This window comes from Solea solea, chromosome 14 (genome assembly GCF_958295425.1).
Source record: "Solea solea chromosome 14, fSolSol10.1, whole genome shotgun sequence".
Taxonomy (NCBI): domain Eukaryota; kingdom Metazoa; phylum Chordata; class Actinopteri; order Pleuronectiformes; family Soleidae; genus Solea; species Solea solea.
The window spans coordinates 21349450-21372626 of record NC_081147.1 but is presented as its reverse complement, the minus strand read 5'-3'; the positions used below and the strand labels follow the sequence as shown (position 1 = coordinate 21372626).

General features: G+C 40.8%; 1 protein-coding gene across 4 annotated transcripts in view; it reads left to right on the top strand.

Moving 5' to 3' along the window:
* diaph2 (diaphanous-related formin 2) overlaps window positions 1-23177 on the top strand; it is a 338483-nt gene that overhangs the window by 109989 nt on the left and 205317 nt on the right. For all 4 annotated transcript variants that reach the window (XM_058649427.1, XM_058649426.1, XM_058649428.1 and 1 more), the window contains 7 exons: window positions 1868-1976; window positions 4897-5007; window positions 6429-6541; window positions 10013-10129; window positions 14487-14605; window positions 15625-15689; window positions 16780-16884. In XM_058649427.1, coding sequence (XP_058505410.1) covers window positions 1868-1976; window positions 4897-5007; window positions 6429-6541; window positions 10013-10129; window positions 14487-14605; window positions 15625-15689; window positions 16780-16884 — 739 coding nt within the window. The remainder of the gene's footprint in view (window positions 1-1867; window positions 1977-4896; window positions 5008-6428; window positions 6542-10012; window positions 10130-14486; window positions 14606-15624; window positions 15690-16779; window positions 16885-23177) is intronic.

The following is a 23177-nucleotide window of genomic DNA, read 5'->3' as shown; positions in this document are numbered from 1 at the left end:
TGTATGCAGTGGTGGAAATAAACCACCCCACAAATTCTGTTTGAGAAGCTGAGTTTAGCTGTGTGTGTCTGTGTGTGTCTGTGTGTGTCTCCTCAGCACTGACTACTGAATCTGGCCTTTATGTTTGGACTTCTGACCCTTCTCTGCATGGGAGTTTTTGTCTAAAACTGAACATTTTTTATTTTGGCTTAAAGGACATTTTATTGGCTTACATAGATCTGGTTTCAATATCTTAAAATGTGAATCCACTGACTATGAGCTCCATAGTCATCTGTTCTTGTGAACCTACTATATGCATGATCCATTAGAATAAAGCCACCGCAATTTATATTAATCACAGCTTCACTTTCCTGGTGTAGTTTTACCTTGGTGTCAATCCGTCGTTTAAACCACACAATAACAATTTTTTTGTTGAGTCTATATATATATACGTGCAGATCTGAAACTCTTCTAATACAGTCACCGGTTTAACAAACACAACTATTTTTACACAGACACATGGTGTACGGAGTGTGCAAATTCTGCTCGCTCTCTTTTCCCCCCTCTCAAAGTGCTCAGGAATAGATTGAAGTAAATATGGAGCTGTTTGCCGTGATCACAGTCCTGCATTAAATATACGTATCCTGAAGAAATGACAGCCAAAGGAGCTGAGCCGTCACTTTCTTGCTCACAAACTTCTCTGCCTGCCGATGTTGTGACGCTGGCTCGTGTTCAACACCCACTTCAGCTGACAGCATCAAACGGAAGCACAACGAGTTAAGCAGATCTATCTCGCCCGCTCTGAGGCGTCATCTGAACTGGCTTTAAAGCTACTCAGTATGCAGCTCCCCATGCTTGTCTGTGACTTTCTAACCCCTATCACAGTGCATGGCCATTCAATTTATCTCCGTGTCAGGCTTACTCCACACATACAGTCCTATTTGTCAGACAGATGATCTCCCTCGCTCACAAAGAACTGCTACTATTTTGTCACTTTGAAAGTGCTATTTTTTTTTGGGGGGGGGGCTTGATATATAAAAGGTAATAAAAATGGCAGCAGCCTTGGTGGCGTGTTTGATTACACATGTTCACACACATATATAAACGAGCATTTCAACATTTGCCCCGGTGTTGCTATTGATTTGTTATTTAAGTTAACAGCAAGAGGAACTTGTACCCACAAAAGTATTATAGTCGAGGACAGGGGAGATAAACTGTTCTGCTTCTTAACTAATGAAGGGAAAATAGCAAATGTGGCCCTGCAGTGACAGAGAGACCACCTGTTGCCAATTATTTTCTATGCACATTGTAAATCACTGTTTAGATAAGTGCTCAGAACACAACACTTTGCTTTTATTGCGGTCCTCTGTGTGTTTTTCCATCTGCGTAGCACAAAGTTTCTCTTTCATTCACAATTCAGAGGCTGAAATTGTCCAATGCACTATTTACCAAGCTGCCTTGAGCCTCGGAAAGTACTCTAATTTGCTTACCTTCTCAATAGGTGTATTTGCGCATTAGTCTGGCTGTCCCTGCCATAATTTGCACCCCTTCTCATCCAACCAAACACAATCTGCTACAATTGCCTGGACAAGCGAACACATTTCCTATAAAACCCTATTTTTGTCTACCATCACCGTAGTAACAAGCACGATGAAGTCAAAATTGGATACTGAAGCAATAATAGGCCAAATTGCATACAAAGAGATGGAAGCAGCATTTGTCAGGGCAACCAAAGACTGGCTGAGTAAATGTCCACACCAACACACAGGGAAAGATAAGATACATGGTGTTTGAGCTGAAAATTGTGAGTAAATGTCCTGTCAGTGAGGTGATAAAAGTGTTTGCTGACTTTTTGTTTGTCTGCTCCCTGTTGTCTGTTTTCTTCCAGCCTGGATAAGATTCTAGCTGCCATGACAATTGCTGCAGAGAGGAACAATAAAGAGAGATTTGCTCCAATTGTTGAAGGACTGGAGAACCACGAAGCCCAGCAGCTCCAGGTTAGCAGTCAATCACCAACAAGCATTAACCGTCACTGTAGTAGTTAGCACGCATTAATCACTACGCATTAATCACTACACTGTTATTACAGCCTTTATTTCAAGAGTAACCCTAACCAATGACCAGTACAGTAACCTCTTCTTAGTTTTTTCAAAATACTAGTCTAAATGAACCCTTTAACACGGAGCGTATCGCAGACGGCGTGTTTGCTCAAGCGCACTTTGCCTTACCGTAATTACATAACTTTTTGTGCTATGGGAAGAATTCCAACAGTTTCTGAAAGCCAGTTATTACGGTAATTTCACACGAGCTGTTGCAGAAAGCCGGCGATTCAGCATCTTTGTCAACAGAGAGGAGAAATTTGGAAAAAAACACCTGTACGTACATAATTTGGATTTTTTGGGCCTGTTTTTGCACATTGAGACAAAGACTTAACGACAAATGTAACTTTAAATATGTTTTATACAGATTTTTCTTCATTTTAAATTGTTAATACACTTATTTGACATAAGTAACTGCCAGCTATTGAGTTATTCTGGAATAAAATGGGCAAAAGCACTTACTTACAGGACATTTTATGGTTTTACTTTTATGGTTATGGTTAAAATAAGTGAAAAAAAAAGTCCCGATGGACATTTTGCGGCATAGGTGTTAAAGGGTTAAGTATTATTCTGTAAAAAAGAAAGAAAAATAATTACGTTTGTTTACTCAAATCTTACCTTACAATTAATGCCGATCACAGCCAAAGCACATAAAAGTCACGTGACCTGGGAGTCACTGCTATTAAACACATTCCCTTTGGTGAAAAAAGAAAACTGCTTAAACCCAGGATGTTTGACCAGTGGGAATAGGATATAATTAGTGTCATTCACACACATTATATTTTGACATAATGACCCTGTTTGATGTCAGACAAGACTGAAATTGACAGTGGTGTCACTCCGGGGCTCGCTGTACCTGAGCTTTTGCTGTCTCCATACACGTGTTTTCCTCTGTCACTTTGTGTCTTGGTGTCTTGCTTGTCAAGCCCGCAGCACCTCCAGCACATGATCGGATGTGATCAGGGGCCTGTTAAAATGTACCCAGAGGTCCATCACCACTGTTTTAATCGAAAAACACCTGCTTCATTGAGCAGCTGCCCTGAACCGCTCCGTCCTTTTGCAAACACTGAAGAACTATAATATTACAAAAAGGGAAAAAATGCCCGGATACAGAGTTTCTCTAAGCCTTTGTCTGTTATCTTTCTCTCTCACATTTTTCCTCCTCTCACAGCCCTGCTCATTTTATTTACATCTTACAGCTTCCTTCTCTCGCTCCTCTTCTGTGCTGCTGTCACGTTGGGTCTCAGAGGACTTGGTGTGAAAGGGCAAATACAGCAACGTACCTCGCTTCATTTTCATTAGTATTCTTCAGCGGCAGGAAAAAAACTCTACGGCTGCAATAAAACCCCACTTCAAACATGGTTTTGTGAAACCAAAAGTAGGGAATTACTTCAGGAATTACTTTTTTAACTGCGGGGAATCGTGAAGGAAAAAAGAAAAAAAAAAGTCATGAAGGAAACTGATGAGGCGGTTGGTGGAAGAGAAAGTAGATATTCTTTTATTAGGAGGCTGTTGTTTTTCCTTTAAATTTTGCTGTTAATGAAATGAAGCACTTCTAATTGAGAAGTAAATGAAAATGCTTTGCTGATGCAGGGGGCTCAAGGAAATTAATTGACTTTTCATCCAAAACCTGTGATGGGCTGTAGAACTAGACGTTGCTAATGTGATTAAAATGTGTTTTGCTGTAGTTCGGGCGACGCTCCTCTGCTGAGCACAAGGGAAACTCAGCATTTCAACTCCAGAATCATCCCTGCACTGACACTTTTAATGAAGCCCGCCATGACAGCGGCGCAGCTCTGTAAACATAACACTGATCATGTCTCCGTGCCCCACCAAACCACTTCCCACCCCACCATACATGGCTGAGGCATGTTTTGAGGTGCTTGATGTGAGTATACATCTGTATGCAGGAGAAGAGAAAGAATATTTCATGAGCTCCATGGCTTTCTTCACCCGCATAAATCCTGTGAAGATTTGGTGAGGTTTATTTTATGTATCTGGCCTCTAGTGGATACAGCAATATGTTTCAGTGCACAGCTCATGCTTGGAGACCCTCAAGCCTTCATGGAACATGGGGAAGTTTGCTATGTTTTGGGAGCTTGGCACTCAGTGGAGTTGCATCCTTTACTGTAACAAGCTGGAGCTTTCACAAGTTATTATACAGTACCTTACTGGCTGTATTCCATAGCTTTGTGCTATTGTGCCATGTTGTGCTATTGTGATTTTATTTAGTAAAAAAAAAAAAAATTCAAACACATAGGAAGATCATTTTTTCCCCCCCTTGTTATTCAGATGGCACATACTTCATTTTGGTGAAACTGTGAAGCAAAGATATGCTAGAATAATAATAAAAAAAGCAAACAAAAAAAACACCTTATAAATAACCCATTAACCTGACTGGCTCTGAATGGCTCTTATTAATAACACATGCAAGCCAACAGCACCAGGTCAAGGTTTCTGAAGACAACATTTCACACTGTCCATGGGAATGAATCAGCCTCTGATCGATTGTCTGTCCAAGGAAAACTGTGTTATCCATGGCTTTTTCTTCCCCTCATTATAATTCATCAGAAACCCCATCTTCCACTCAACCCACTCACACACACACACACACACACACATACACATATGTACTTTAAAGTTTTTTTCTTACCAATGCATTCGTTAATAATACACATATAGGTAATAATCCCACCAGACCTGTACTTTCTCTTCTTACTCCATTGCTGCAACAATTGTTCTGTCCTTTAGTTCACTTTCTATGACGCAGCAATACTGCAGATGAACTTCTTTTGTCTGTATTTTGTCTCCACCACAGGTCGCTTGCATGCAGCTGATCAACGCTTTAGTCACCTCCCCCGATGATCTCGACTTCCGGATACATCTACGGAACGAGTTCTTGCGATGTGGCCTCAAAAAGACCCTGCCTGTAAGTTCTACACACGCACACGCGTGCAGCTCCACCCGGCACATTTGTTGCTTAAAAGCGTTACGCGTTACAGTTTGAGTGTGTCAAATCTGAATTTCTGAATTTCCAAAGTAGATGTTTTATGTAACTCAGCGTTCATTATAAATGTTTAAACCTTCACTATGCAATCCAATCCAATCCACTTTATTTGTATAGCACATTTTAAAAACAATAAAGTTACCAAAGTTCTGCACAACAGATACAAAACAGTAAAATAAGGAAAGTTAAAGTTAAAATACAATAAATAAATAAATTAAAAGCATATAAAAGGCGACCATAAGATCAGATAAAACACTGAGATATATAAAAATACAATAAAAGACAGACAGAGACCACACAATGCAGTGCACTGTCGGTTCGTTCGTGGCATAAAGTCTCTTGGACTTATGTGACTGACATAAATAAAGTTTGATGTCGCTTAATTGGTCATTGTGATAGCGGTATAACTAGCAGTGGAAGTTATGCGCGCGAAGCGTGATGCAGTGTTAGCACCTCATCGCACACGTCGCCCTGGTATAATTATCGGCAGGCTTACACATCCTCACACGAGGTGAAGGCAAACAAGCGCCGTCTCATCACTCACGTTCTCATTTAGTATCGAGTGGGGTGAACATGTCACAGAGCCAGTCGCTAATAAGTCATCCCAGCTGCTCCTGTTGATTATTACTGTCATTACTTTAATTATCTCCAATTCTGTCCCCTGATATAAAATGAGTGTTGGTGTACAGTCGTTTATGAATGTTGGCATTCAAACTGACACACTCTTTCATCTGAATAATCTGAGTTATGTTCAGGAGTCAGTGGAGCTGTTGGCGAAGACAAACTAAAAAAGCTCTAAAAAAGAAAGCATCATTTGTTTTGTTCTTACAGCCCTTGATGCATATATTTGGACCTCCTCCTCTTCTCCTTCCCCCCTTTATGTGTGCACCCCCCTTCTGAACTGGTGTTGCTACAAGACAGATGGTGCGCCCAAAAAACAGCACAGGATGATTGATACCTGCAGAAATTGGGTTACATTTGGCCCCATCTCCGTCTGTAAACTCCACTGCTGGTGATTCATAGTGAAGTGGTAAAGAGCTCCCCCGTAGCCCCTCGTGGCTGAAACAGGTGCAGGAATAGTCACTGTATGAAGTACATAGTGAGTGGGTTTAGGTCATCACAGTTCCCAGTTCTTTGTACAAGTGGAACAGGGAAACTAATATTCTGGTCCTACAGGTTTTCAGAAGATTGGTTAACAACAAGTAAAAAAAAGAAAAAAAAAAAACTCTAAAAAAGCGATATCAAAAAAGAATTCCACATTCTGTGACTGTTTATCATATTTTGTTTTGTATAACTTCTTATCCACAACAATCTGTTGTACTGAATGTCTGACTCATTCTTAGGAGCTGAAAGAGACAGAGGAGCTGGACATCCAGCTGAAGGTGTTCAATGAGAACAAGGAGGAGGACTCGATTGAACTCTCTCACCGCCTGGATGACATCCGCGCCGAGATGGAATATCCTTTTGTCCTCCCTCTGTGTGAATATACAGATGGCTGTTCCCGCAGTGAGAGATGAGTATAGATCAAGGGTTCGGTCAAGCTTTACAGAATAAACCCCCTCATGACTTGGTTCATTAGAGAGGGATTTGAGGAGCCAGAGCACAATGGCCAGCTCAAGCTCTGACCAGGTATACTAGGTAAATAACCCTGTCATCTTCACCTCCCACCTTTTTTTTACTTCTTATTTACTCTTCTTCCTCTCCTCCTTCTTCCGTTTCACTTTTTATTCTCTGACTGTAAGTGTAAGGTTGAGTAAAACATTTTCTTTCTTTTTTTTAATGCGAGGTTATGAATTATTTTCTGTCAAGCAATATTTTATTACATATTATTTCCGTCTATCGTTGGAAGTATTTTCCCCACATTATGAAAACATGCAATGTCCATTGAACATCAAATTTGCTGAGTAGAAGTTAATAAGTTGAGCGGTGATTTTGTCCCTGTATGGAAACTTCTTCAAGCATTTCAGAGGAGGGGAAGAAAAAAAAAAAGAAAAAACTTAAATAATTCACAAATCTTCTCTGAGGCTATGTATGAATGTCTGACACTGTGAGCAGACAAACCAGACGCTGACATTGTTATGCAGATGTTCATTCCCTCAACCTTTTCCTTTCACCAAATCCCACACTTCTACTTTGGGCACACAGCATTCACTGTGAGTGACAGTTTGTGTTGACACATGTAGGTGAGAAGGTTGTGTGTGTGTGTGTGTGTGGAGAGAAGACACAGAGAGAGGAGAGGGAAGGAGAAATAAAAAAAAAACACACACCTGGATTAATGATGTGCTTGAGCGGGTTCGCAAATGAGAAGGTTCACTGTTTGTTTCCAAGGACAATGTGGTATTGATCTTTGAGCTCTGCGCACGCCTAGGACACTTTGTCCCTTTGCCCACACACTCTCACACACACACACATCATGTATGTAGTGCCTCGACGACCTGAGCCTCACATAGGTGTGTTGTTTCTCCCAGCAGTTTCATGAATATTAACCTGGAGAGGCTTGTGTCTCCTCTGTGTCCGGCCCAAGTCCAGGTGCTGAGGAGGTGACTCCAGGCCACTAATAAATATTAATGAGCTGTGGAATAGTGATTGATTGACCCTACCACTGACTGGCCTACATCACACTTGACTGCCGCTCATGTTTATTCATTATTTGGTGAGAGAGTGTAAAGAGAGCGAGACGGAGAGACAGAGGGAGAGAGAGAGAGAAAGCAAGCTTAGAGGGGGTGTCATCGAATGGATTGGCATTCTACATTAGGTTTATGTCTGCAGCTCAGTGATAGATGAAGCTTGTTGGATACTTTCCCAGTCTGAGCTCCTTCTCATGTCCTCTCAAATACTGCTGTGGTGAGGCTATAATTGAATCTCACAAGATTGGTAATTCTCTCAGGCTTCATACTCAGTTAATACAAGGCGGGGGGGGGGGTGATACTTTAGAGGAGCCTATGTATTCGCACCCCTCATTCCCAAAAAAAAAAAAACATAAATAAATATGGGATAGGAGTTTAATTACAGACATTGTTGAAATTAATAGGAGTGTCAAAAAGTGTCAAATGGCGTTCAAAGGCAGTTGCAGTGTTTGTGTGTTGTGTGGATGTTGGCATTAATAGTGGAGAATGCAAGTCTGCGTCAGTATTATTGTATGAAATGAGACGCTCAGTACGACATTAGAAAACAAGTCATTGGACTAAAACCAAACTATTGACATACGCGCAGACATGTAAATCCAGCAGACGTTGTACTAAAGGTGCACTATGGAGGACTAACTTATATAGATAACATAATTAGTTGACTCACTGTTGCATGTTTGCAGTGTGTTCTTTTGGACGTGATATAGCCTCGGGGCTCATGGTCCACTGTTCCCGCCCTCAGGCTTTAACCCGGAAATAATAGAAGACGGTGGTTAGAATAAGACAACAGCGGCAAAAAAAATAGGGCAAAATTGTGCATTTTTTGAGGCTGAGGAGAAGACTCCAAGTTTAGACTCTAAGTTTTTAAAGTTCATGGATGGTATTGGAGGTGGATACACGTCATCTAATGAATAGCAATTTCCCGATGTACTGGTTGATTTGATGCGAGTGCCACAGTTCTGCTGACATCGTTTTTGATACAAACTAAATTGGCAAACAACTAAATAGATAAATAAATACCAGATGTGTAAAAATCACCTTTTATTTCCCATTTTTATACACAATGTTACTGCTGCTGAGTGACATGTTTGGCTTTAATTTTTGCTGTTCACCTGAGGCTTTGCCGCTTGAAAATAATGATGAAATATCATGAATATTTTCGCGTTCACTAAACCGATATTTGCTGTACCAAAGGCGGGTGGGGGGGGGGGGAAATACTGGTACGTGCCCACAATTTTGAAGATGCCAAATTTAAACATCTTAGTGCACATTGTCAAGATTCACACTGAGCTTAACAGTGGAGCATCTCATCAGTCTTGGTTTTTTTTTCTGCTTATGTGCACATATCCAAGAGGCTTATTCCACTTTTTCAAACAAGATTAGTCTCCAGGGGGAAATTGTCCTTTCTCGAGCACACAAATTAAATGAGCTTTGTATCGTTCATTTTCCTGGATTCTTTACTTCTCAAAGAATCACTATTAGAAGTTTGAGGGACATTAATTTATTTTCTAAACTGCACTTCAACTAATCCATTAATTGTCATTTATTCTTGTCTTATACTGTAGGTTTTTTTTTTTACATTTTTCCGTGTCTTTGAAGAAGAAGATTGGTAAACACATACTTTATAATGTAATATAAGAAGAAACCTCTGCAGATGATCAATAATTGTACTGTCTGCATATAATATTTAAGATGAACAATAAGGGAGTTGGATTTAACATCTCTTTTTCATGTCAACGCCATCATTGCAGCCTCCTGGGGACATGAGGCACTTAATCAATACCTTTTGCAAATTTAATAACATGAATTTTTGCTTCTGAGTACATGTCACTTTCAATCTAAGCACCGAATTTCAGCCTGTTTTTTTTTTTTTTTTTGCCCTGCAAATATTCAGCTCCCCCTATCATTCTCGCCTCAAACATGAAACCACCGAGTTTTTCATGTAATTAATTTCCACTATCTTAAAAGGTTTGGAGTGACAGGTAAACCAGAGGGAGAATTCTTCATTGCCAGTCCCCCCCCCCCCCCCTTTGAGTTAGCTTTTTTAGCTCCCCAGAGAGAGAGAGAGTGGATAAGAGGAAGCACATTTTGTTTGCCTTTGCACAATGATGCCTGTCACAGAAGCCGAAGTGAGGAACTGAGAAAAATAAATGCGATGTTCAAGAAAACATGAACTAATAAAATGTTAAATGTGTTCAAGAGTAATGCACACTTTATAATGAACTCACGATTTCTCAATACATGTGGACAAATTGCTCTCCTGATGTGCCGTTGTTGTCCTTAATTCTTTGCCCCTGTACCGATATGAATGAAGTGTACCATCTCCTGTCCAATATGGTGAAAGACACTGGCTCCGAGACGTACTTCCTGTCCATCCTTCAGCACCTATTGCTCATCAGGAATGACTATTACATCAGGTAAGTGTTGAGATTATGACACTCCGCCGGCTTTTTTTATTGACTGAAGACCTCATGGTGATCTCTCTACCCTGTCAGACTTGGATGGTCTTACCTCTCAGATGTGTTTGTTTTGTTTTTTTTCCTCTCTCAGATATGAAGCACCCTTTATATCACAGTCCACTTTTATTTATTTATTTATTTATCACTGACAGGAGATAGTTATTGTCTCAGTGAGTCTGTTTTGTCTCAAAAAGTGTGTTGTATCCACTAACGCCCACAAGTAAGAAGAAGAAAGTTAATTAATAGAAATTCATCTAACTCATACAGTACTTGGACTTAAGTCTGAGTCCTGGACTTGAGCCCTAATTTCCAGGACTCCTGACTTTTTTTTACTTGATAAAGATAGTTTTTCTCTGTGCTGGATGACTGAAGCACATCTGCTCCAGCTTCATATGCCGACAGAATCACGAGCTGCTCCTTCTAAACCCTGTCAGTGACAAAACTGTTCAGGTCAAAGAGAATAAACCGAGTCTCTGACAGTTTATTTCTGTTCTGTTTGTCTCCTCCAACCCAAACCCGGAGCCTGATGCATTTAATATAAGCAGCACTGACTTTCCCTGATGCACAGCCGCAACCGGGGTCACTGCTCGTTTTCTCTGATCTGATCCGTGATGAGGCTGCTTCACAGCGCACGCAGCTTAAACCCTAAAGTTGAGAATCATAGAGAAGACCGTCAGCTTAGAGAAACATCTGACATCTTAGCTGACGTGTCTGGAGCCGCACTGTGTCTCCAACCAACCTGTCCACTGAGTCGACAGCAGCCGATGGAGTGGGGGGAAAATCCATAAATAAATAAAACAAAACAAATAGAACAAAAAAAACAGTCTTTATTATTATCTACAACTGCCACCATCGCAGTTTGCAATTCGGAGTAACACGGAGAAGAGCAGCACCACGATTTTAATGGCCTTGATGTCTCTTTAGATTGGCCTGGATTTTTTAATTAAATGCATATACTGTATAAGTGCATACAAGTTCCAACTGCAGTTCACATGAGAGAGTCTATATTTAAACTTTAAGATGCTATTAAACAAAAGTATTGGAGCGTAAAGTATTCTTTATTCATGTTAATTGTACGTCACATCAGTTATTAAAGGCGTCAGTGTCTTTATTTGTGTGTCAGCTATTGTAATAGCCCTTAATGACGCCGAGGACTCGACTACAACGTTTCCTCCTCCCCACTTTGTTTATACAATCATAAATGTGAACACTCCACTTTTCTCTTTGAATAGTCAATATGAGTCACCGCCGCTGCCATCGCTCTCTTCTTAATGGAACAACACTGATGCATTTTTACTTACCTTTTTTTGGGGAAATCATTCTTTAAAAAAAAAAAGACAGTTGTATATCGGTAGGATGAGAGGACGATGGTGAATTTACCATAGACAAGTTGCTGTTCCCTCAGAGTTATGAATAATGTATTCCTCCGCTATTTGGACGAAGCAAGAAATAGAATTCACATTAATCGGCTTCGCAGAGCCTCGTCCACCTCGGCTCCTCTATCCACGAATCCCCCGAAAGCCTGCAATCCGAAGCCATCCGCGCCAAAGCTCATGAAAGAATGGATGGTCTTTCTAAAGATGCGTTTCAGAATTTTTTGTTTGTCCTCTGGCCTCCATTACAAATGCAAGGACAAACCCACACATGTACTCACACCAACGTTAGCACCCTGGAAGGCATTCAGACTGGGGTGTTTTATTCCCTTTATATCACTGCTCGGTTTAGACAGCGTGTTGTAGCAACGAGAGAATCACGTTGAAATGACATAATAGCGGCAATCAGAGATTAAACTATATTATGTGGCACTGTGGTCAAAGTAGGACGTGTGTGCTCGTCATTTGCTACCTGACGCAATTTGTTTTATTGCTGTGGTGTGTTGCTGGAAGTGATTTGACACCCCGTACCTCCTTTCTAGTTTCAAATAATAGTCAATTAAATGATAATTAATGAACTATCATAATCAGTATTCAAATAATAAGATGGTCTAGAGTGGGCGGACTTTTCCGTTGCTCTGTCTACTGTCATTCCTCCTGAACACAGCACAAGTTGTTGCTCTCTCCTCCAGGGCTTGGTTTATTTTTGATAATTAATCTCCCACTGCAAGCCTAATGAATGGGAGCACATCAAACCCACCCAGTAAATATAGAGCAGATCTGCTCTTATGCAGCCTGGCGATATGGGGATTACACTGGTTATGTGGAGCGGAGCTAGATCAAGTGGCTGGTGCTGCGCTGAACTGCGAGCTATCATTGGGAGAAATGAAGGTGCCAAAGTAAAAGAAGAGGCGGGGAATGATTGGGGAGGGGGCAGATGCTAGCTTCTGGAGCCCAGCCCTGCCCACTGTGGAGGGGCTTGACAGTTTTGGGTCACACTCCATCTCGAGTTATCTTCACCCAGCCCATATCTGCTCGGTGGTGGTGGTGGTGGCGGTGGCGGAGGATGGAGGACGGAGGGAAAATAGGGCAGCTTATTGAGATAATAATGTGGTGTACACTTGTGACAGTTGTAAGCCGAGTGCCACGGCGCTTAAGCCATGCAGGGTGATGTGCGAGCTTTCACTAGGTTGTTCCAGTCATGAGTGGGCGAATCCACCAGCTCAGGCTTAATGTATGGCATGTCATGCTTTTAAAACGGGGCACCTAAACGCTGAATTATTCTTATTTGTTTTGGCTCAGGATGTTGTGCCCTTTCACAGCCCTGTGAGTGTCTTGATACGGCCTGTCCACCCACAAGGTGCCAGCAGAACAGAGCCTTTTTAAGCAGTGGGCAAAGATTATTACTTTAATGTTTGGTAATTACAGTCTGCTGGGCGGTCACCGGTATTACTTTTTACTCGGGATATTTGATCCTGCACATAACCCAGCTGACAACAAATAACCTGTTTACTTCAATTATTATATCACATTAGCATTAGTGCTTTAGTGCGTCTTCCCCGCCGTGCGGATACAGGATGCGGCGCCATCAGACAGACAGGCTTTGACAAGACTTTTGAGTTTATTTGGATCAAAGTCGTCACAAAATCCCTTCTCTGATTTTCAATTATTCATCATACAAACCATTTAGTCAATCTCTGGAAGCTGAAAAGCTCTCAGTCAGACTTTTACAATACATCTACTTTTAAATCTTTCACCGCTCAAAATTGTCATCTTCCCACTGGGAGCATGTGTTAACTTTTAAGAGGTGTGAATGTATATAAATACAGAAATATCCACCCATACTGCTGATCCTTTGAGGGTGGTGTAACATGAATAAAAGGATCGGCAGCCAGTGAAAGCAGATTTGGAATGCTGTTTTTTGTGCTTTCCACTGCACACTCACAAGGAAACTGTTAAAAAAAAGGGGGGCTGCTGTGATTATTGATACAGAAGGCTATCCCCGCTCCAGCTGCTGATACTATATTCCTCCCACTAGTAATGTATTCATTCTGCTGCACCACTTTTTCAGACTTCACAGCGCTGCACCAGAATGGCATTTGCCCAGCCATTAAGCAAATTGCCGCAATTAGTCGGTCACACCCACATGGTGTTTGTTGTTGTTCCCTGTTTAGGGAATTGTTCTTTTATAATTTTTTGTACAGTATTATTTGAGAGTATCATCAAGGGTAAATTTTCCACATCGAGTAGCTCGGTTTAAATCTTAACGTGCGAGAAATTGAGCTTAAGTCTTCGATGAGTTGCCTCTGTCGCACGATGAAACGTAAACTCTTTGGTCGGTGTCATTGTTAGGAAATAATTATTTCTCAGTTTGGAGCGCCGTTTAATCTGGCTTTGTATTTATTAAATGTCACTTGCAATTTAAGTTGATAATGTTACTGGGAAAAGGTCACATACCAACCTGTGTGTTGGACCGGGACACACGGGGTGGCTCACACACACACACACACACACACACACACACCACATTCAGTCACACTCCTAACTGGCTGACATGTTTTCCTGGTCATTGTGCTTTCAATTACACACATTACACTGATTAGATTTACATTTCAGTTTTTATGGTTGCTCTAATTGGCGAAGATGATTGCAAATTAGGCAAGAGGGCAAGCATAGCCTTTGCCACTGTCTGTCACCTTGAAATGGACACACTAACACGGATGTGCATTCTCTATGCCCATTAATCTGCATATTTCATGATAGGGTGAAGCAAGTGATCAAATTTAATAGGGTGTCTATTTTTTTTTTCCAGCGGCACCCTTTTTCACGTGGCATTTTGTGACCTCCAGCTTAGATAAGAGAATAATTTGTGGTTAATTAGCCTTGTAGAGTTTGTGTCACTCATATCTCTCTGTGGCTCGTCTAATTCCCTCACCTTTCAGGCCGCAGTACTACAAGGTGATAGAAGAGTGCGTGTCTCAGGTGGTCTTGCATCGCAGTGGGATGGATCCTGACTTTGGCTACAGTAAAAGACTAGACGTGGACTTCACCCATCTGATTGGTACTTTTTTTTATGTTCTGTGTCATTATTTAAGTCTGTTAGATTACAATATGTTGAAATCATCCTTTGCTGCAGAAGATGCTGTGCAGTATATATCACTGACATTGTTAAAAAGAAAATTGCTTTGATACCACAGACCTTTTCTCATTATCCTTCGAGAACGCGCTGAGACTCCACTGACAAACACCTGCAGTGGCTTGACATATAAGACTGGTGTTATTTCGGTATTGAGCTGCCGTGCATTGTTTGTGGTGAAATAAATTTTTGTAAGTCCAAAAGAAATATTTTAAATTGTAATTTTGTCAATATTGCAGCTGTGCTTCGGCTGTCATACAGGAGACATCTATTGGCACTTACGGCAAGAAAAAAAAAAATCTCACAGGGAAAAAGAAATAAATAACACATTTTTTTTTTCTCCCTGTTGTGTCACTAACAGTTCTCTGACTTGCCAACAAAGAGTCATTAAAAGTTTCCAAACCTATCCACAGAGAACTGATGCAGTATTAAATAAGTTTTCTCACTTTGCTGAGATTTAATCAGCTGCTAAAAAACTTTGGAGTTGTGTTTTGTTAAATTCTCACTAAAGACGTGGAATTAAATGCCACACACACGCACACACACACACACGGATTTTAGCAAGTTGCCTTTCCGCCCTCAGTTTTTTTTTTTTCTTTTCACATTCACATGGGGGGGTACTTTAGTAATACAAGGAAGATGTGATGTGTGATATAATGACAATTTACACTCAACAATTGCAAAAGTATGTGTCAAAATATAAACATAACGATTTAACACTTTGAGTTCGTGGTGTAGGACGCCCATTATAGATATTCTTTAAGACATTTAAGAGCATTGGAATTCTGATTAGAGTGGCTCCAATATGCTGTCAAAAAGTAATATTCATTTAGCGTTTAATCACACGAGGAGCTAATGATGCACATCTCACCCAGAACTGAATTTGCAGCAGCTCGTGATTCTTCTTCTTCTTACACCTCTCCCCCCCCCCCCTCGTTTTGCAGATCAGTGCGTGGATAAATCCAAAGTTGAGGAGAGCGAGGAGAAAGCCGCAGAGTACTCCAAAAAGGTGAGACATTAATCACTCCAACAGCTCCTCTGCTTGGCCGCCTCCCATCAGGAATGTTTTTTTATTTCTTCCTTCAGAGCTCCTAGACAAGCTATTGATTCGCCATGCCCAGATCAATACCCGGCTGTGACGCTACATGATCCGTATCAGCATTACAAGAATCGATGCCGACGTTCTGATGTACACTTATTTGTGTACAATGTCATAACAGAGTTAAGTTATATGTAGACTCTTCGACACAGTTCTACATGTTCAGCTATGACTGCAAGGGCATTTCACTGTATCACACTCTTCTTTTTAATATCATGTCAGTGAAATGATGATTCCTTTATTGATTGATAGTATTTGATTGATTTGAAAGAAACACACTCCATAGTCCTACCTCCAGCACAATGCGTGTCATTTTAAAATGTGCTGTATCTTAAATGTGTGTAAGAATTAGTGACGTCTGTTCTTGCCATTTTTCTTTATTTGCATAATTTGCGTTTGCTTAAAAATGCAAAACATGCTGTTTGGTTTTTTCCATTTGGGCTGCTGAAGACACATTGCAGCACAAGATGGCAGCCTTAAGCAAAGGAAGACCCTTGCCTAAAGTACATATTATAGGCTTATTCCAAGGCTATGAAAAATGTGGTTATACACTTATATAAACATATCTATAGCGTATTCAATTGGATGATGAACCCTCCGGGATGTTACACACTGGACTTAAAGGAATCCGCTCTGTCAGGCGACACCAGGGGAGTCCTCAGTGTGTTTCCTTCTCACAAGTCTTGTCCCACCAGCTCACCATGCCCTGCTGGGGCATAAAACCATTGTAGCGACGTGGCTTGGTTTCTGCAAAGGTTAGATCCATCAACATACATGAAAGCCGTACCTGAAACAAAGACGGAGGACAACAGGGACTATGAATAGAAATTGGCCAGAGAGTGTAAAAAAGCATGTTCTTTGGTGTGTTTATGTGCCCTGTGGCCGTTCTCCGGAGACCACTCACCAACCAAGTTTGTATGTTTTTTTAGTGTGTACTTACAGCTGCATCCGTGTGTTTGTTCCGTGCACGAAAGACATTCTTGGTTCTTGTTTCTTGCAGTTTGATGAGGAGTTCAGCGCTCGGCAGGAGGCCCAGGCTGAGTCTCAGAAGAAGGACGAGAGAATCAAAGAGTTGGAGGGGAAGATCCAGGCCCTGGAGTCTCAGGTACAGCCATAAAGAGAAATCCCACTATTACTGCAAAACAATGTTGCATTCCCCTGGAGATCATTTATGTTTTATGTTTCCTAAAAAATAATGGAAAAGAAGATAATGAAAAAATTCAATGTCTGGGTGCACTTTTAATCAGTTTGGTGAAAAAGTTTTTTGAATTAAAAAAAAAATGAACTTACTGAATGCTTGTCTGGCTTCGAAAAAGGCAGCAAAAAGCATGGCGCCACTAGAAAATAAAAGGCTGATTGGTCAGAAGGATACCTTTCCACTCCACTAACGCACGTGCTGCTGCTATAAGTGGGAGTTATCATCCATGCAAGAAGATTTGATTTAATAAAGGGTCAATCTGTTTCTTAAGTTGTAGCTCTTTATATGAGCAAATTGGTCCATTGAAGCTTTTTGTATGTAATTCTATCATCACAAAGATGGATTGCATTTCTTTTCCTGGCTTTGGATTCATTTTTTTCCCTGGTAAAACCCTCCATTTTGAGCACAGAAAATGACTGCTATTTCCCCCTTAACCCAATTTCAAACACTTTAGTACTGCCTTGGGACAAAAGGGCAGTTTGCCTCAATGCTTAGGGAATTTAATATAAACCAGCATTGAAAGATGGTATAGCTACATCTATATCAGAGATTGCTCTCTCTTTCAAACATCGCCTCTCTGCTTGCTTACATTAGCACTTAACCGTCTGATGAACTGTTCCTGCAAATGTGGTCCAAGCATCACTAGGTGTTCTCCTCTCGTAATCTCTCCGTGGTCAACACAAAATGCAGCACAGGTTTTAGCCAGTTTTCTTCTTCTTCCCAGAAGTTCATTTATGTGCCGGTCTCACTCCTGCACTTTATATTCCTGAGTGCTCTGTTGCCACTCGTTAACTGCATTTGTGCCCAAACTGGTTCATCACTCTGTCCGTGCTTGATTACTAACATTTTACAGCCAACGTTTTACACCACCACCAAAGCTCCTTTTGCACCTTTTCCTCCTGCTTGCACTTTTCCCTCTCGCTGCGCCTTCCTTCCACTTCCTGTCAGAGATGAATGTGCCAGGCTGTGTTTGCTTTGCTTGGCCTCTTTTCTTTGGTTGAGGCTTTTTCACGTTGTTTCAAAGTGTTCCTTTCCCCATCACCCACCTTCCTCTTTTTCCCCCTCCCCTGGCAGGCCTCAGTCTTTTGAAGCCCGACTGACTGTGGTGCATTAACAGGTAGTGCAGAGCAGAGATGCCCTGGAGAGTAGAACCCTCTTTCTTCCTCTGTTTGTCTCAATACTCCCTCGGAAAGCCGGTTACAGCCACAGAGTTTCACACCAACCGACATTATCATCAGCGGCTTTGACTCAAAGGTGTATACTATATGTGGACATATAATATAGACTGTAGCTCAGTGGTAGAGGGAGTCATCTTCAACTCAAAGATTGTGGGTTTTATTCCCTGCTCTGCTGGTCTACATGCTGATGTGTCCCTGGGCAAGACACTTAACCCCACGTTGCTCCTGGCGGGTGTGCCGGCAGCGTGTGAAGGGGTATGAAAAATGTTTGATAGAACATAATGTGCTGTTGTATGAATGTGTGAATGGCAAAATTGTAGTGTAAAGCAGCTTTGAGTGGCCGTCAAGACTAGGAAAGCGCTATATAAATACTAGGGATGTCAATACAACAAACAAAATAATCGGACACCATTTTGTTTCTTTTTAAACACAGAACTACACATAGAACTATGTGATTTCAAAGAGACTCAAGCCTATACACTCAACCAGGTTGTCTTAAAATAAAGGCTAAACATGGATGACTGCCATCCTGTATGCAACAAGAACATGTGTTAACATCACAACAAGTGTTTTAGAAACTCCAGGTGTCCAAATGGAAGTCGCCGGGCAGCTGCCACCGTATTACGGGCACTATCGGTGCCTGCGGGGGTCAATTTGCCACTTACTTTCCCACTCGTTGGCGATGTTGGCGCAGGTCTCGGCAATAAGTCGCGTCTCTGTTTTGACAGTCGAGGCAAGGGATCGCAAGTACCAGTCACAGTCAGTAAATTGTGCCGTGACACCCAGGTACTTTTTCATATTGTCATAAAACTTTTGTTTTAGGGTTAGGTTCTTAAAATGAGACCTTCCGCCCAACAATCCCTCACCCCTCTCCATCTTTGGCTACCATCACACACCGGAAGTAAAAATAAAAGAAGAAAAAAAACTAGCATTAACTGCGTTTAATTATTTTTATCTCGGCTGTATTAATCGCAACGATTAACGCGTTTAACTTTGACAGCCCTAATAAATACAGACCATCTATAGAAGAATTATATCTATTTCTTATTTCATTTCCTTGCATCTTACACATGCACTGCTTTTAATTGGACTTTGTTTTCACTTTTCTCTCAAGTGCTGCGAGAACTTATAATTGTCTGCTGTTTTTAATTTTAGCCAGGTGCTCTCCGAGAACACTGAATTGCTACCTCAAGCAATGAACAAAAACCGTGTCGTCCTCTCAAGCGGCTGTGATCCTGCCACTTCAGGAAGACGAGACTCAAAGAGTGTGTTTTGCAACCTAATCCACCTTTGAAACAGTGTTGTAGAAAGCCATTAACTGTGTGGGGTGCAAAACCTTTAAATCGGTGTGAGGACACGCATTCACTTTGTCCATCAAAGCTGCTGTGCCATCAATGCTGTTTTGCTGAATATAAATGAAGTGGGAGATAACCTTAACCTTTCATCTGCTCGACTGAATTCCTGTCAGATATTAAAACACATGCATGCCCCAGCCGCTCCCTTTTACCTTGTTTGTGAACCAACACATTTAATGAGACTCTTTCTCTGGGAACTCTGGCATTGTAACAAGCAGCACCCTTTTTGATGCGTCCGTTTGATTATCCCCCAATTGATTTGAGTGGAGGTTTCTGCATGGAAACACCAACAAAGGACACAGAAATCACAACAAGTGGAAATCACACGTCCTTGCTCAAATCTTTGGTTGTAACCATTCTGGAGGGGGGAAGGGGGTGGAGGGGAGCTATTCATCATTGAATTGGTACTGGGTGTGAAGAATAATGTAGCACTGCAGTGCCACGTCGGAGCAATCTGTGTCATCCCATTAATAGGTTTGAACAACCCAGCCATCTTGTAGTTGACCCAGCCTGGCCCCAAGGGGAGCTGTCGGTGTAGACCACTTTCTCTCTCGTTTACTGCAAGGCTACCTTCCATCCTGGCTGATTAGAATTTAGAAAATTTGATTCGACTGATAATGACAGTTGTCGACGCTATGTCACGAAATGGAGCCAAAAAAACAGGAAGTCAAAGATCTCATATACAGTGCAAACATTACCATTTGTATATAGATAGGTGCTTAGAAGAGCTGGGGCTTCTCAGGAAGCAGGGCATACTGTACTGTAGCTGCTGCAGATGGTCTTTCCCTCAGTTTGCTTTAAAATTGAGATCCCACAGGGTCTAACTTTTAATCCCCGGGGTTGGAAGATGAAATTAAACTTCTCTTTGCTTTAAATATTGCACTTTGCTTCTATTTTCTAAGATTTTCGTGAAGTGAAAATTCTTTTCAAGTCACCCCGCTAACGTTTCTCATCTCCCTTTTCCATTAAACACATTAAATATTTAGTTCTCCACAGTCCATAGTAAGAGACGCTCTGTAGGAACGACTCCATGATAACATCACATTTCGGTTGCTGTGTGGATTATGCTTCCATTCTTCAGTCTTGGCAAGGTTGTACAGAGTGAAAAATCAAAGCGGAAAATGTGTGCATTTCTAAAACAAAGACTGCACAGTGAAATCAGTGCCCATCACACATCTAAGAGTGTTAAGTTGAAATGTATTTTTCAATGCCAAAAAGGAAAGGGAAAAAAAAAGAAGAAAAAGGGTTTGAAGGTGCACCAACTGTCAGTGATGCTGTGCCTTGTTCCTTTCATGCTGCCTTCAGTGCTCAGTGTACACTGATTTTCTTTTGAAGATAGATTACATCTTGTTTTAGGTGTAAAAGTACAGTACCTCTTTGCACATCAAATAGCTCATTCATACAAAATGGGAAGATAACACATTCTGCCATTTTTATGTGTAAGGAGCATTATCTCTTTTCCCTCTTTTCCTCTTTTCTGCCTCTTTTGTGTTTGGTGTGTGGAGTACTGTACTTGTTGTGGTGTTTGAGTGTTCTTCCCTGTCTTTCTAACCCACCTGTTTGTTCCTCTTGTGTTTCCATGGTGCGTGTGTCGGTGGACTGTGTGTGTGTGTGTGTGTGTGTGTGTGTGTGTTGTATCTGCACAGTTAACTATTGAAAAAGACAAGCTCAAAGAGGCTCAGAGACTCGTCAGGGAATCTGAAGCCAAGGTGGGTGTCCTGTTTGCATGTGCGGCTCTTGATGCAATCTCACTTCAAACTCATTTGTTTACCTGTGTTCTTTATTGTGTATGCACGTTGTATTTTACTGTCATCTTTATTTGTAGGAAAACACATTTCAAATTAAAATACTGTGTTTAATTCACAAGTGCGGCTTTACTCTAAACGGATACCAGCTTACAAAACGATAAGACCTGTCACATTAAGTAATGTACTGGGTATTTTTCCACTCCCGCAAGTAAATACTTTGATTTAACTTGTCGATTAGAGATGAGACTGGGGCATAGGTTTAATAACACAAATGTTCAGCTTTAATTATTTTTCCTCAATGACCTCATGGAGTCCAGAAGACTATGAATCCAGTTTGGCCGTGGGTTACATTTCATTTTAACCAGCTCCAGATGGTTTCCAAAGAAACATCATGCAAAAAGAAAAAAAAACATCTTAGAAACCTTTCGCAATCTTGGTAGAAACACAACGTTAAAAGATGCTGAATGATTTGCTAATAGAAATCAACTTAGAGTGCAGGTTACTGATCGAGAGGGGGGACTTCTCTGGGATCTTAAATCTCATAAGTAATTTACCAGTGTATATGTATACATATAAATCAGTATGTAATGAATGTGTGTGACCTATTTAGTCTTTCTGATCGGCCATAAATGCACAGTGAAAATGCACTGATAGGGGGCAGTGCTGAGACCATACACGATTTTCAATTTGAATTAAAAAAAACAGAGAGATCAGCCAAGAAAAACAACATTTAAATACATATTATTTTGTTTTTCTTGCGATCATATTGTTGAAAAGTGTATTAAAGCATAATTGAAAGCTTTTAGAACAACTACATTTATGCAACGTCCCACTTACAGTGGCGAAAAAATGACCTCCATTTATTAGGTTTTCGTAACATATGATTGGATATGGTAACGTAGGATTATAAACAAAGATGACCTACAAATCATACGTCATTACAGGTTTTACTGTGTGTGTGTGCTGTAAAAAATACCCAGAAAAAAAAAAGGTGAACCTTCAGGCAATTGGCATTTACAAAAGCGAACTGCAGTTTAGTTATCAAAGCTCCAGTCCAATTTGTGAAACGGGATTGCGTGTTTTACTGTTACTTTGAATTTTAAAGAAACACTCAAGCGCTTTGATTCTGCCATTCCAACGAGCACCTTTCATGTCTCAGAAAATGAAAAAAAAAATAAAAGAGCTCAGAACGAATACTGCACAATCAAGAGATTATAAATAAGCATAGATATAAAAATATTGATCAGTCCACAGTTTGACTATAATGTCTATAAACGGAGATGAGTTAGTGTCGTGGCCACTTTCTCATCTTAAATGACTCATCACGGTGCTCCCTGATAAAAGGAGAGACTACTTTTCTACAATTAACTCCTACACAAAATAAGTTTGTTCATAACGAGGAAGGCAAATTGTGAATTTAATCAACTGTTACTCATTTTCTACTATTTTCTTTATTTCAATGGGAAAAAGGGACGATGGACACGATAAGCTCATAATATCTTGTACATTAGTGTCATTTCTCCCAAAGAAACATCATTTTGCAGCTGTAGTTTGCAAATTTCCATTTTGACGCTTAAGTGTATTGCGGGGGACGTGTTGTGGACTGATGAAAGTGAGCTTTGCATTTGTGGGAAACAATATCCTGTTCTATAAATGGCATAAACAGGGCACTGCAAACCTTGCTGTGGAAAATGAAATCCAGGTGTTATTAAGTGTTTAAAATAAAATGATGAAATATACTTACAGGTCCAGATAGTCAGCTGCAACTTCACCAATAGATGTTGCTCGGTTTTACACACACACACACTGTACCATTAAGTGAAAGTTTCACCTCAGACATTCTAAGACTAAAGTTATCCTGAAGCACTTCTCTATGAAGAATGGTCCAACACTCACTCCTCCTGAACATTAATTGCATG